This window comes from Sylvia atricapilla, chromosome 6, assembly GCF_009819655.1.
Source record: "Sylvia atricapilla isolate bSylAtr1 chromosome 6, bSylAtr1.pri, whole genome shotgun sequence".
Taxonomy (NCBI): Eukaryota; Metazoa; Chordata; class Aves; order Passeriformes; family Sylviidae; genus Sylvia; species Sylvia atricapilla.
The window spans coordinates 6,315,336-6,329,689 of NC_089145.1; the positions used below are offsets into that span (position 1 = coordinate 6,315,336).

At 42.1% G+C, this 14,354-nt stretch overlaps 1 protein-coding gene across 2 annotated transcripts in view; it reads left to right on the plus strand.

Annotated features, from left to right (window-relative positions):
- The first annotated feature begins 226 nt into the window (after window positions 1-226).
- NAV2 (neuron navigator 2) overlaps window positions 227-14,354 on the plus strand; it is a 211,122-nt gene continuing 196,994 nt past the window's right edge. For both annotated transcript variants that reach the window (XM_066320538.1, XM_066320539.1), the window contains exon 1: window positions 227-1,328. In XM_066320538.1, coding sequence (XP_066176635.1) covers window positions 1,071-1,328 — 258 coding nt within the window. In that variant the 5' untranslated portion in view covers window positions 227-1,070. The remainder of the gene's footprint in view (window positions 1,329-14,354) is intronic.

The window sequence follows — 14,354 nt, forward strand, 5'->3', positions numbered from 1 at the left end:
TGGGAACAATTTTTTTTTTTTTAATTTTTTTTTTCCCTCCTTTTTCTTTTTTCTGTTCCTGCCTGCTGGGAGCGGGCAGGACCGATGCAGGGCCCGCCCTGCCCGCTCGGTGCCGGGCAGCCGCCGGCCCCCCCGGGTCGCTCCACTGCGGGAGGGAGCACACGAGCTGCCGGCTGCTTTCCCTTCCCTCTCGCAGCTGAATCGCTTTTCTTTTCAAATTTTTTTTTTTTTCCCCACCCACCTCCCGGTTTTTATGCTCAGCACTAGGCGAGCCGGGAAATCTTGTGGCCACTGACATGTTTTGATTTAAAAAAAATCGCTGTCGGTGGACGGACGTTTCTCCTTCTGCTCCGGCATCGTTGTCCTGTTCACAGCTATTTAGGCTTAAGAAGCTTGATTCTCTAAGGCTTGTATCCAAGGGCATCAGTCATTAACACACTGAGCTACATCTGCTTCTTGGCTAAGACTGAAGAAAGACATCTTAAGCTGGAAATCCTGCTCGCTCACTCTCTAGTACGTACGGAAGGGGAAGCATATGCAGCAGCAGGTTCCTTTCTTCTTTTTTTTTTTTTTTTTTTTTTTTTTTTTCTCCAAAGGCTGCCTCACTTTGGAGATGCAGTGACAAGATAATGGAGTGAAAGTCTCTCATTTCCAGGCAAGAAAATTGCAGGAGTCACAGACAGAGAAAGGAAGGAGCAAGTTACACAGCAGAAATAAGAAAGAGGACAGTGATAAAGAACTGAAAATAAAATTAGAGGAAACAGGTGGAAGGCTGGCGTAAAGCTGGGAGATATTTTAGACTGAAAGTAGTGTTTTTCGGAGTTTTTTTCCTTTTTTTTTTTTTTTTCTTTTCTTTTTTCCTTTCCCTTTTTCTTAAAGGTTTTTTTTTTTTTGTTTTAATTGGTTTTATTGTTGATTTTAAATTCTAAGCTGATTTTGGCGATCTCTGCAGTAACCAGGCTGCTTTGGAGTAGAACAGCTTCCCCAAAGTGTCATTTTCTCTCTCCCTGCCTGCTGTCTCTGCTGTTGCTGCTGCTGACAGAAACGTGTTAGGAAAGCAGAAAGAGAAAATGCCAGCCATCCTGGTAGCCTCCAAAATGAAATCGGGACTACCTAAACCCGTACACAGCGCTGCTCCAATCCTGCATGTCCCAACGGCCAGGACCATCCCACAGCCCTGTTACCTGAAGTTTGGGAACAAGGTGGAGGTGACGAAGCCATTGTATTCCAGCCAGATCCCTCTCAAATCTTCCAATGGACAAGAAAACGCCGGAGATGGCCTCCCAGCGAGGAAGAGTAGCTCGGTAGAAAATGGATTTGACACACAGGTTAGCAGGCACAAATGCTGGGGAGGTGTACGTGAGAATTTCTTTCTGTGTTGAGAGCATGCAGCAGGTTTTCTGGAGAGGGGATGTGCATGTGTGTGTGTGCCAACATCTGTCTGCAGTTGTTTTATATTCCACACAGTGGCATGTGTAATTCTGTCAGCGCGATGGAGCTGATGGTGGGGTGCTGAAGGATGGGGCTGCGTGTGCTGCTTGCCTGGGCTGCCTTCCCCATCACCTCTGCTTCAGCTTGGGGGGGATTTACAGGAGGGAGATGGTAGAGGTGCTGTTTGTGGTGTGTGTTCTTTGTGTGCTCTCTGTAGGTGCTAAGTGTAAGGGCTGGCTGGTGTGCCTGAGCTGGGGGAGGATTGCTGCTTGTCACGAATGTGTTTTGTGTTCGGTCATGTACTGTACCAGAGCACTAGTTGTGTGAGTGTTCTGTGCCTGTAGCTGTGTGGGGAGTGAATGGGAGGCAGTGCTCGATGCTAGGTTACAATATGCATGTCGTTCAGTGCAGCTGAATTAAACAGATTATGTAGGAAATGAACACTTCACTGGAATTGCCTGTATAACGCTGTATGTGCATGACATCATAGATGCAGCACATCATCAACACACATATTTTAGGCTTCCCTTTAATCTGTGTCAGTCTTCTAATGTATTTTTATACATTCTGCTTGCTGCAGAGGGAGGAGAGGAGCCCGTTCCTCAGCTGGTGTAATTTCTGTGGGCAGGGTGAGGCTGTCAGCGTGGCTGGGGCTGCCCTGCACTGCCGTGCCCCGGTGAGCTCCGCTGCGGCGTGGGCACAGCTTGGGTGTTCCTGTGCTATGGGGGCAGCAGGGCAGATGGGCTGCTGCAGCAGGCACAATTGATTGCTGTGCTACTGAGATGGCTGTACAGCCCTTTGATGTGTTTTGGCAACAGCAATGTACATTACATGCTGCTTCTGCCAATATCTGAGCCCGGTGGAAGGTGATACCATTACGCTGAGAGAGGGAAATGGTGACAGAGGCTCTTCTTTTTTTTTCTTTTTTTCTTTTTTTGTCCCTTCTTCGAGTAATAATGGATCATCCCTACCACGCAGATTCTGAAATCTGTGGCCTGGTAACCCTGTTCCCTACAGACAAGTGTGCCTACTGATTGGGCATATTTGACCGTGTGCCCTGATTTCAGGATGTGCTGCACTTTCCTTGCTGGTAGACAGGGTGACGTATTGGGCTGCTCAGGCCAGACAGATCTGACTGGAGCAGTTCCTGAGGGACTGGGAGCAGGGAAAGGAGACGGCCAAGCATCCATGCAGGATAGTGGCAGCAGGGAGGCCAACCTGTGCATCACATCTTGCCCTTACAAGAGCATCGAGTGCTCTCTCTTGCTTGTGCCTGAGTCTGTCCCTGTGCTCATGAAACGTCAGCAAAATCGCATTATCTGCTACCCTTTCTCTCACACATGCCGTGGTTTCTGCATGGAAATCTACCTTGCTGGAAAAGTGGTGCTTATTCAGAAATTCTTTCTCATCTTGTAACAGATTGTGCTCACAGAGATCTGCCAGAGTTTGCAGCAGTAAAGGGGAACACTATGGTGGTTTTAACCCTTACAAGGATGTGGAACAAACCCCATTTTTTGTAGCTTGATGACAAGAGGGTCTTGATGCTAGCTTTTTATATTTGAACAGGGAGTGATTCTGGTTAAGGGAATGTCAAATAATTTTACATTTTTAATTACTTCAGCAGCAGCAGCAGCAACCTTAAGCTTTGCCTTCTCAGTAACCTCCTCTGGCTGGTGGTCTGAGTGGACGACCAGCACCTTTTAAGGTGTGAACCAGTGAGGCTTTTTTCACTATCCGTTATCTTGAATAAACACAGTCATTTTTTGTTGTTCCTATAGATCCAGCTTTAATCCCTCTGCCCACAAAATCATGCAGGGTTTTGCCATTCAGGGTGGTAATTTGGAATTACAGTCTATAACTAGAGGAGGATTTTCCAGATGTGTTGTATCAAGGGCACTGTTTGTTCCTTTCCCTGCTGTTCCTCCCTGCCAAGGCAGGAGGAACAGGATGGATGGACAGCTGCCAGGTGATATGTCAGCAGCTAGAAGCACTTTTATCTTGGAAGACCTTCAGCTGCATGCAGGTATAAAAGTGCTTTCAGATAATAACCCTGGTAAGGTTTAGTCTAGAGCACTGCACCAGGTCTGAGCATCTTGAGAATCTGAGGGTGATCACTTGCTTCTCTTCTCTGTGTGGTTTATCTGAAGTACCAAGGTAACCCTCACCATTTTATTGGGCAGGCACCTTGGCATCAACTGTGACAGAGGAACTTATATTCTTCCACTAGAATTTGGAGTTTAGATCCACAAGCTGGACCAATGCCAAGTGTTTTGGCTCCTCTCTTCTGTAGATATTGGTCCCTATGCAGAATTTTCAGCCTACAAGGAAGAACATCCTGCTGTATGGGTGGAGGGAGAATGAGAGAGAGTTTGTGTCACTTGGACCAATTCTCTTGGTTCTGGGAGTATTTCAGGGAGTTGCTCTTAATCCCATTGAAGTGGATCCTTTTTGCACTACATAATACAAAATTTAGTTGCTTATTTGACTGATAATTCTGGAGAAGAGGCTGTGTCTAGAGCATAGTCCAGTCTTCTGCTGGGTTACCAGACCATGTTCTCATGCTGGGTGAGCGTGTTTCAAGCCACTTACACACCAGTGCAAAGCTTCATGAGCTTTTTTGGTGGCAGGTGGTACCTTTCTAGAAGCTGATTCTTCAGAGAACATGAGCACTGCAAGTGGTTTTCATTAAAGTACTGCTGAAAATCAAGATGTGCCACTCACAAATGTGGTATCAGTGAAAACTTCTAAATGTTTTGCTAATTTTGTTCCTCTTGATACGGTTTTCCATGGGTAAGCTGGATTTTATAGTAACTGGAAGTTTTATGCCTTAAGGCCTTGTAAGGGTATTGTGTTTTTGAAAATGCTGTGCAATTTATAAAAAGCACACTTCAGAGTATTTCAGAGGCACTTTCCAAAGAAAGGTCTTAGGGTTTTAGCATCAAGCCCATTGTAAATGCTGGTCAGAAATGTTAGGTTGATGATCATTCCTATTTTATCATTCCTATTTTATCATTCCTATTTTACTGTTACTGATACACACACTCTATTTTTCCATATTAAATCCCCTATGTTGTGCACAACAGTATCCCACTGTTGCACTGGTGCTTATTTTGTCTTAATTTGAAAACACCGCCAATAAATTGTACTACCCATGTTAGAGAGAATTGTTTTGGAAATATTTAACTCAGTTACCAGAGAAACTTCCGTGGAGTAGATAGCAAGATTGTGATCTCTCATCTACAAAATGGTATTTCTCAGTGGTTCTGAAAAAGCTGGATGCGTTTGGCTACTAAATTTGCGTTATTTAAGTTATTTAGTTATTTAAGAAAGAAGTCATTACCAATTAGGAGTCTGTGGTCGTGGTGTAATTGTTCATGCAGATGGAAGAAGGAAGGTGCCACTGCAGGCATACAGTCTGCTGCCATGTCATTGTGAATGTCACTGAAGGATATCACAGATTCATTACTGTGTTTATTGTTGCTATGTTGTATTCTCCAACTTCTAGATTTCTTTCTCCAGAGAACCTAAATAATAATCACTGTTTGTACCTTCAGCAGCACTAAAGGAACCAGGACCTTGCTAAATGGTTGGTCCCACCCTTCCACTAAAACACTTCAAGTTAACACACATCTATTTAACCTGGGTTTAAAGTGTGTTTGTTCAGCAATTACCTGTAATTGTACTTAGTTTGGCTGGGAGGGGGTAGGAATTGGTATTTCTTTGCAAACTTCTTTGCAATATTAATTTGCTGAAAAACCAGACAGTTGCCCTCTCCTGGTGGACATGGCAGGCAGGCGCTCACTGGGTATGATGTTTTCCCTCACTTTTCTCTTTCCCTACACTAGGCAAAACCTAGGATTTCTAGAGCTCTCACAACTCCTTGTGCTATCTACAGAACTCTTTTCATTTTCCCTATAGCCCCACTTAAAAAAAAAAAAAATCAGTTTAAAACTGGTTAGATAACATTGTCTGAAATCAAGCTACCTTGCTCAGCTAGATTTTTCTTCATATTGCTTTCCCAACTTGCGAAGATCTTGTTGAGTTGGGCAGCCTGGATCTGGGGTGGTCTGGGATGTCCCTATTTTCTAGTCTTACACTAGATTTCCCATCTAGTGATTCTTTCCTAATTCGTCAAGATCATATACATCTGGGGTGTGCTCCAAAAGCATTTGCCACACCTGCTGAGGTTAAAACATCTCTGGTTTTTTTTCCTCATTGCCCATTTTGTAGGCCAAGTGATGATGAGGTATGGAAGCTCTGTTACAGCTCCCTGGTATAAATCGAGTGGATAGCCATTCCCAGGTTGCTGGCACACTGCTGGCATGTTCCAGGGAGTTTTTCAGTCAGCTGTGGGCTGCTCTCAAACTGATTAACTTAGTAGGTTTCCTCCAGTATTTTCCACACTTCAAATCAACTGTTTGATGAGGCACACATGATCTGTGGGCTAGCAGTTTCCCTTCTCTGCCTCACTCCCCTTGTGCCCATTAGCAATCCAAATGAAGCCACATAGTTCAGAATTACTCATTATTTTCTATCTTTCTATTGTTTTTCTATATTTTAATTAACTTTACCAGGAGCCGTTCAAACCTCTCGCTAATGTGAAGCTTCACAGAGAGAAAAATTAATGGGGCATGTTGCAGAGAAATTATGCCTCCTCAAGTGAATTAGCCATTTTTGTGTGTGCTACTGGGTTTCATAGTTGCAGAAGGTATATAGGGATCATGCAAATCTTTATCTGCACCCAATTTCAAGTCAGATGAACATGGATTGATTTCAGTGCCATTGCATGAGCTGCCTCAGTGGTGTGAAATCTGGTCTCGCTGCGACTGCTGAGCTAATTACAAACAAAATTATGAGAAATGTGGTCAATCATACTGACAACTTCAACATAAAAGATCGCTTTTTGCAGTTGAAGAAACCAAATGGGGTCGTGTTTAGGATGTGAACGAAGGGTAGATTTTGCTGAAGATGAGAGAAGCTAAGAAAAACTGTAGATTCAGGCTATCCAAATACAGAAGCACAAAGTAAATTGGAAATTGGTACTAATGAGCTTATTCATATGACTATAGTTATGTACCTAAGTACCTTCTTACAAAAAGGCCCGTGCTGTATCTTTATGATGATGGATTTCTTTTACATACTGTAAGCAATTTGAGGCTACTAAATAGCCAAATCCTTCTTCTTCTATTTATGATTACAGTGGGTTTATGATTACAGTTGATACATTCATAGATACATACCAAAAAAATATTTCATTGTTGGGATGTTGCTCCAGATGAAATGTTCTCAGATAGAAAACAAGAAAATCATTCCGAAGTTGTTTTATTGTTGTTATTAACCTGGATTTTTCAGTGATTTTTCTTTTCATATAAAGAGCTACCTTTTCTAAAGCCCTGCATTTGAACAACAGGTGTAACATTGCACTATAATTCAGGAGGTTCTTTAATCATTGGATTTTCATTTAGACTATGCAATGGGCGACTTTGCATAAGTAACCTTGTTCAAAGTTCCATTTGGTTTTTTTATCATATGGAAAATGTTTTTTCCCCCCTCTTACTTGTGACAATCTATCTGACTTGAAATTTTGAATATGTTTAACCTAAGAGCACCCCTTAGAGGTAGGGATATTTTCTTAATTTTTTTGGAGAACATTTGTTAAGTGGATGGCTGAGGCACAAAAAATTCAGCCAAGGTCAGAAAGTCTGCAGCTCTATAGCTAGTCCCCTGATACTAGATTATCTTCCTCCTTTGCTTCTACTTGTTAACAGCTCAAAATGCTCATGCATATGGTGTCCATGTGTTCTCCTTCTGTCCTTGAAACTGTTAGTTCACGCCATGAAGTTGAATTTCTTAAGTGAACACTCTCACTTTTTTGTCCCTGCTTTAGCAAGTGATTGTTATCACCTTCTGCTGTGACACTTGATGCATAGTGACACCCAAGCAGAGAGAGGTACAAGGATATTAGTACAAAACAACCGATTTTTGAAATCTGCTGACTCTGAACCTCAGCTTTAGTGCTCAAAAAGAAAAAAAAAAACTAATTATAAAGAAGGTCTGATAAACAAATCATGAACCTTTCACGAGTTTCCAGTATCTAGGATGTACCAAAAATAAAAAAATTATGAGACCAACACCACTTGGGCTCTTCTTGCCTATCCGAGGGTATCAGAAAGAAAATCTTTATTTATTGAGATAGCAGGGATTAAGTTCTGGGGTTTGGAAATTCAGGGTGGTATTGGAATAGCTTTAATTTGCTTTTAAGAGTCCTTGAGAAACACTGTCCACTCTGTAATTTCACTTTTCAGATTGTCTCACCACTAGATTTAAATCTCTGAATAATTTGTAGAGTATTTTAATGCTTCTATGCCTACAAGTTCCCTGTTCTTACCAAAATGGAAGAAATGAAGGAGATGCTTAAATCAATAATTATTTTGCTTGAACTTTCCAAATTTGCAACAGGATAAATATTGAAGGTGTTGTTTAAGAAGATACATTGTGACTTAGGTAATAGATGGGCCTTTAATGAAAGGGTGTGTGTTCTTCTCTTGACCTTTTTCCCATTTGTTTTTCCTTCTTGAAGGTTGGAGCTAAATCTTCTACTTTTGTTTTGGTATAAATCAAGAGATGCCCTTAAAATTTTAATCCATTAATCTATTTTTTCCTTGCAGCAAACTTGTAGAATCTCATTCTCCTGAGAATTTCACTGGCTAAAAATACCCTGCTTTAATATTATTTTTAGAAACAGCTATATTTGAAGTATATAAATGGTTAGATATTATGTGTATTATTAGACATGAACTGTTGGTACATTTTGTAACAGGAAGCTGCTGGTTTTCCATTCACCAAGAACTGGAATTCAGTCAAACACTTGGCACTTAGTTGTATGCCTCTAATTTTATCTGTAAATTGTTTTTTCTGAAATAGTTTGTGGAAACAGTCTCAGTTTCTTCAGTTTTGCAAAGCATAGGCATGGAAATAACTGCTAAAACTTAAAACAAATAAACCACCTATTAAAATAAATGAGAAAACAGGTCACTTCTTATTTTAAAACAGGCTGAGATCTGAAGTTTTATTCTGATTCCACCTTTTTTTGCCTCTTGAAAGTATTTTTAGGTGTGTTATCCTTGGATTATATTTCATTTTTAACTTCGGGTTATTTAAAAATTGGAAGCATTGTGTGGGAAAACAATGCTTGAAAGGAAAGAATATTCAACTTCTGTATTTGAAAATTCACTTTTTCCCCCTGTCTGTGTTGAGTTTTGGACTGTTGTATCATCATATTTTGACAATGTCTTGTTTACTTGCATTTTTTAGCTTGTGTTCATCCCTTGTCTTGGATGTTTCCTTAAGTCCTTCTCCTGTTGTGGGTGGTGTTTTTTTTTTTTTTTTTTTTTTTTTTTTTTTTTTTTGGTCTCTACAGCTGTGGCTAAAAGCTACCCTATCCTCTCTTTCACAGTTGGAAGGAGTTTCCCTATATGTCTTTATTTTACCTGTCCTGTCACTGATATTGGTCCATGTTGTGGTTTGAAAACAAACCAAGTGAGAGGCTCTAAGTCAGAAATTAAATTTAATGAGAAGAAAAGGAAAAAAAAAATAAAATAAATGCAACAATACAAAAAGAAAACCCACTGACAGAGTCAGAATACAACCTGATCAGGGTGATGGAAGCAGTCCAGGTGAGGTGGTCTTCCTGAAGCAGTGATCTCGTGGAAAGGTCTGGTAGCTCCGCTCCTCTGGGAATCCAGTGAGTGAGAGCTGCTTCTACTGTCCCAAATCCCAGCTTATATCCAGGTGAGAATGCTTGGCTCCTCCCCCTGGGCGGAGCATCTCACAATGGGTTGATGAGTCGTAGAGGAGGTCCTTGATGGCCCATTAAAGAGAGATAACTCCCGGAGGGAGTTCTCTATGAGTCATGCACAAGGCATTGACGGGCCGTGAACTGAAGATGGTGATAGAATACATCCTAAACTACAACCCACGACAGTCCATTTCTTCTGTCTTGTCCTTTATGTAACGACAGCCACCAAAAGTGCCTTGTGAGCCTCCCTGGAGAAACATGAAGATGTTTGTTTCACCTGCTGAACACGGCCAGCTAGTTATGCATATCCAGGCCTTCTCATGAAATACAGAATCCATAAATAAATAGAAACCTTAAACCAGCCCTTGGCAGGCTGGCTTACTCTCTGGTTTCAGCAGCAGCAGCTCTTCTCAGTGCTGGGGTGGTGTTGGCTTGGTTACACTTTCTCCAAACAAAAGGACTGACCCAACTTCCCTGATCATTGGCATCTTCTCCTCATCTCCCAGATAACACTGTCGGGGCTGACAAGGCCTTTTGGCCAAAGGAGCTAGAGTTTTCAGAGTTGTTTAGGAAGAACATCTTCTGGAAGAGCTGTCTGAGGACACTAGTGCTTTGGTCTTGGGGGAAGTGGAGAGGCAAGCAACAGGCTGGAATTGTAATTAATTTTATGTATTTTATGTCTCATGGAGTGACATTCTCAGTCATGAAGGCTCTTGTAGTAACACGTTTTTGTTTCACGCAGTGAGGGAATCTTCCCCAACAGGATTGGCTTATATTCTGGAAATGCTGACCAAAAATCATTACATTGTCTTTTTCTGCCATCTATTAGTTATATATACTTGCCTATTGGTAGAACAAAATACCCTGGTGGGATTTCATGTTGCTGGTCTAGCTTGTGTGATATTTTACAGTGAATATGGGTACTAAGACTTTGTTATACTTGTAAATCTTGAAACAAATATTAGAAGCAGATTCCTTTTTTCTTTAGCCATCTCCACTTGAGCCGTGTCCACTCTTGGAAACCACAGGTACTTTCAATACTGACATTTTGATCCACAAAGATCAATGTGCAACTTTGATTTGCAGCTGGTGGAGACAATAATTAATGGATCAGTGTGGTAAGATGAATTTGATTCCGTTCTAAATTATTCTCCATTTGCCAGAGATCTATGGATATTTAAGTCTTCAGAACTAATCAGAAAATGTCACGTGTTGTCTCAGGATCAAATGTGCATTGACCATTTGATGCAATAGCTTAGAAATTGGTTTTGCTTTTCTTGCTCAATGACCAGGGGTCAGTCTGCTTCTCAGGACAGCCACATGTATTCCAGACTTGTCTGGGGCTTAACTGGGATGGATTATTTTGGGAAGGAGTATTTTTGGCATTGCTGTGTCTTGCTCCTCCGGGATGGGCTCTGGAGCACACGGGTCTGGTCCTCCATGGTAATGTGCCAGATAGGCACTGCCAAAGAAAGCTGCCAAAAGGAGTCAGGACCTCTAGTGTGGAGCTAGAATGGGAGGCAGCAGCATCCCTACAGGGCCTCTCTCCAGGGGGATTGTAATGAATTTGCCTTATTGCACTGAATCAAACCGCTTTCTGCTTTTCAAGAGGAAGAGAAGTGGTTGCCTAGGATCCTGTTTCCAAGCAGTCAGGTACCAGCTTCTCACACTGCAGCAATGTAGATTTTCCTTTCCTGCCTGTAAGGTGCCTTTTGGCCTTCCCCTAGTAGGGTTTCGACCATGTGGAGTGATGGTGGTGCAGCCACCAGATACAGTATTGTGTGGTGGGATGTCATGCCTGGGGGTGGTTTGGTTTACTGGGTTGGTTTTACCAGGTTGGATAGCAAGGCAGTTTAGCTTATTTTTAACACAAGAATGAATTCCACCTTCCCTTTGTTGAGTAGGTAAACAAGGAACCTGAAATAATAATTTAAAAAAAGTCTGTGGAGCTCCTTGACTTCTTAATAGCAGATCCTTCACTCTCCTTTCACTGTTTTAGCTTTGTGCTGAAACTTAATCTCTTGGCCACAACACTGTGAACTAAGGAGGATTTAGCCCTCTTATTGCCTCCTGAGTGCTCTCAGATTCAGCAGAAGAGGAGTTTGTGTTGGATAAACTCGAATTTTTCATCTGTTTCCTTCACAGTCTGAGAAATGTCCCCTGGTGTTGGACATGGTGGAGGGGACTGATGCCACCCTTGGCTGCTGTGTCAGCATTTCTGAGCCAGTGACCCGTCACATCCACTCAGTGTTCATTGTGCAGCGTTAAGCAAAGAGAGATTTGAAATTTCAGCGTTCTGCTGGCAAACAGTTGAATTTTAAACCATTTTTCAGCGGTTCTTAGTAGCGTCCATAAACGGATTTTTCAACAAATAAAAAGCCCCGGCTTTCCACGCGCATGGGCACGTTCTGGTCGTACAGACAATACCTCTGCTGGAAGGAGGCTCTTGCAAACCATCTTGTGAGTAGCTGCAGCATCACTCAGAGCCACCACCTTCCCTGGCAGCAGCTGAAATGGCAAGGCTTGGTTTGACCAGTACTTTGCATCATTGACAGCAACGCTGCTAAAAGCACCAGGGCTGAAATGGATGGGAGCTCAGCTCATTTGCATGGTTTAAAGTGCCAGCTCGGTTTAATGTGGAGCAGCTGGTATATACTTAACTCTTCAGGAGAAAACTTAATACCAGCAGATCACATTATCCGGGGCTACACTACACGTGTTTATTTATTTATTTGTCTATCCCTTCTCCTCCTTGCTTCCTAGAGCCTTTGTAAGATGGTTTGTGCACGGCTGGCAAAGGCTCTGCTCGCTGCTGGTATGTTCTGTACCTCGCAGGGTTCACAAAGCAATTGGTCCTACCCTGTGACAAATTCTTGTTGCAACTCCTGAGCACCCACTTACACACTGACCTTAGCAGGCAGGGCTCTAAATTAAGATGTGTCACGGTGAAGGGTGGGGAGATTAGTTGGAAGAGGGACAGGTGTAGAGGCCTGGATTATGTGGATTACTGCATAGTCAATTTCTTAGGGTTAAATTTCAAGGTTGAAAACGGCTAATTCCACAATTATGGAATTAGGATATGCTGGGCTGTTCCTCTGGGTGCTGGTGCCGGCAGCCAGAGTCACCTTGTGAGGGAAGGAGGACTGGGAGGATCAAAGAATTCCTCTGCTCCCCTGAAATAATTAGCATAACCTCAGTGAGAGGATGGAGGGAGCATAATCTTTTAATACCAACCTTTCTCAAAATTGACCTTGTCACAGGCAGATTCAGCCTCTCACAGAGGGACAGATGTGTGGTGGAGTCACTTTTACTGCATCAGAAATGCTGGCACAGTGCCTCATCCTCTGCCAAAATGGTCTTTGCCTTTCCCTGGGTGATCAGCCTCTTATGCCAAAGACTCTGAACGTGCCTTTGGATGAGCTGTGGGATATCGATGGACTTTACAGAATCAGGCCTTCCTCAAGGCACTTAAAATGGAGCGTTCTCTTCCTCTGCAAATTCTTTATTGTGTCAAGCTTAAGCTGAGTTTTATCTTGAAACAACAATTTCAAATGGTCACTTTTGAAGACCCTGATCAGTTTTCATGTGCAAGCCATTAAACTGGAGATAAAATGTGTCAGATCTTTTGACATGGGTAGGTCCTTAAGGGGCGCATCTCAAATTCGAGTGTTTCTATTGCCCTTTATAAACCTTTGTGGTAGACAATACCCATGTGGTTACTTGGTTGGTATCAGTGCTATGTTTGGTGGATGGGACAGGAAAGTCACGTGGTACAGAGAAAGGACAAGTTCTTCCCTAATGAAAACTGATTATTGTCTTTTCTCTCTCATGAAAGGGAAACTCTAAGAAGATGACTTCCCATAATCTTCTTTCATTAATGCAGGAAAGAGAAATTGTCTTTGGTGATGAAATATTCTTCTTTCATCTTCTGTTGTCCTGTGTAAGATCATTAGCATGCCTGCATGCTAGGAGAGATTATGGCCCTGCATTATATAGGCAAATTATTTATGTTGTAGTGTATGTGTACCATGACCAGGTTGAACATCTGAATGTTTTTGATGTGTAACCCGTGAATAAATTCTGCCCCCTGAGAAAAAGCCTTTACTCTTGCAGGCTGAAAAAACAGTCCAGCAACACGTATGCACTCTTTAAGTAACAGAAACCATTTTGTGAGACAGTTTAGAAGGTTCATTTCTAGCTGAGGTGGAGCAGTGCAGTTTAGTAATCGGTTTGTCAGGCACCAGGTCAAAACTTGGAACAAATGAGGCTATTTGTGTTTATCAAGTCTGACTCCAGGCTTCTGGAACAGGAGCAAATTAGCTGACTTTTTCATTTATTCTGTGTGTGAGAGCTTGTAAATCCTACCAACCATGTCACTTGGGTGTCTCAAGTATTGTTTGTTTTTCTTTTATAGCTAAGGGATAAGTTTATTATTTTAATACTTTTCCATTGATGAATACAACTTTTCAGGGATCCAAGCTTGACCTCTAATGCTTATTATTTTTCATTCCTGCTATTTCACCACAGATATTTTTATTTTGCCGTTTTAGGATTTTTCCAACTGGTCAGAAGGTTAGGAAAGCCAGCTCCAGCAGACTGGACATGCTGTGAAAAAGCCTGAAGAAATGACAAGACTAGTTTTTATGGCACCCTCATTTTGAGCCATGCCTTGCTGCCAGGAGGGGTTTCAGTCCTAAAGGGCAGGGAGGATGCAGAGTGGGTCTGTGAGCCAGAGGCCATCAGCATCATCACCTCCTTGCTGCCTGCTGCAGTTTATCACTGGCAGCTCCCTTATCTCACAGGTGTTCTGCAGAGATAAACCCACTATAATTCCAAGCAGCTCAGGTAAAGTGATACCTGGAGCCATGAATTACCTTAAACAGCTAACTGTGGGGACTTCTAAACCTTCATATATATGTGATCTGTTATTTTCTTGTTGATCTTTCTTCTTAAGGTAATACTTGAATTAAAGTAAGAGATACTCGATTTAAAGTCCTTTCTGGTAACAATTTATGGATTTTTAATAAAACTTGTGAAAATAGAAGTCACATTGTTAGGAGAAGGTTCTCAGCTATAAACAGATACCATCACTTTGGCTGTGCCTTCTGAAAACAGCAGTTTATCC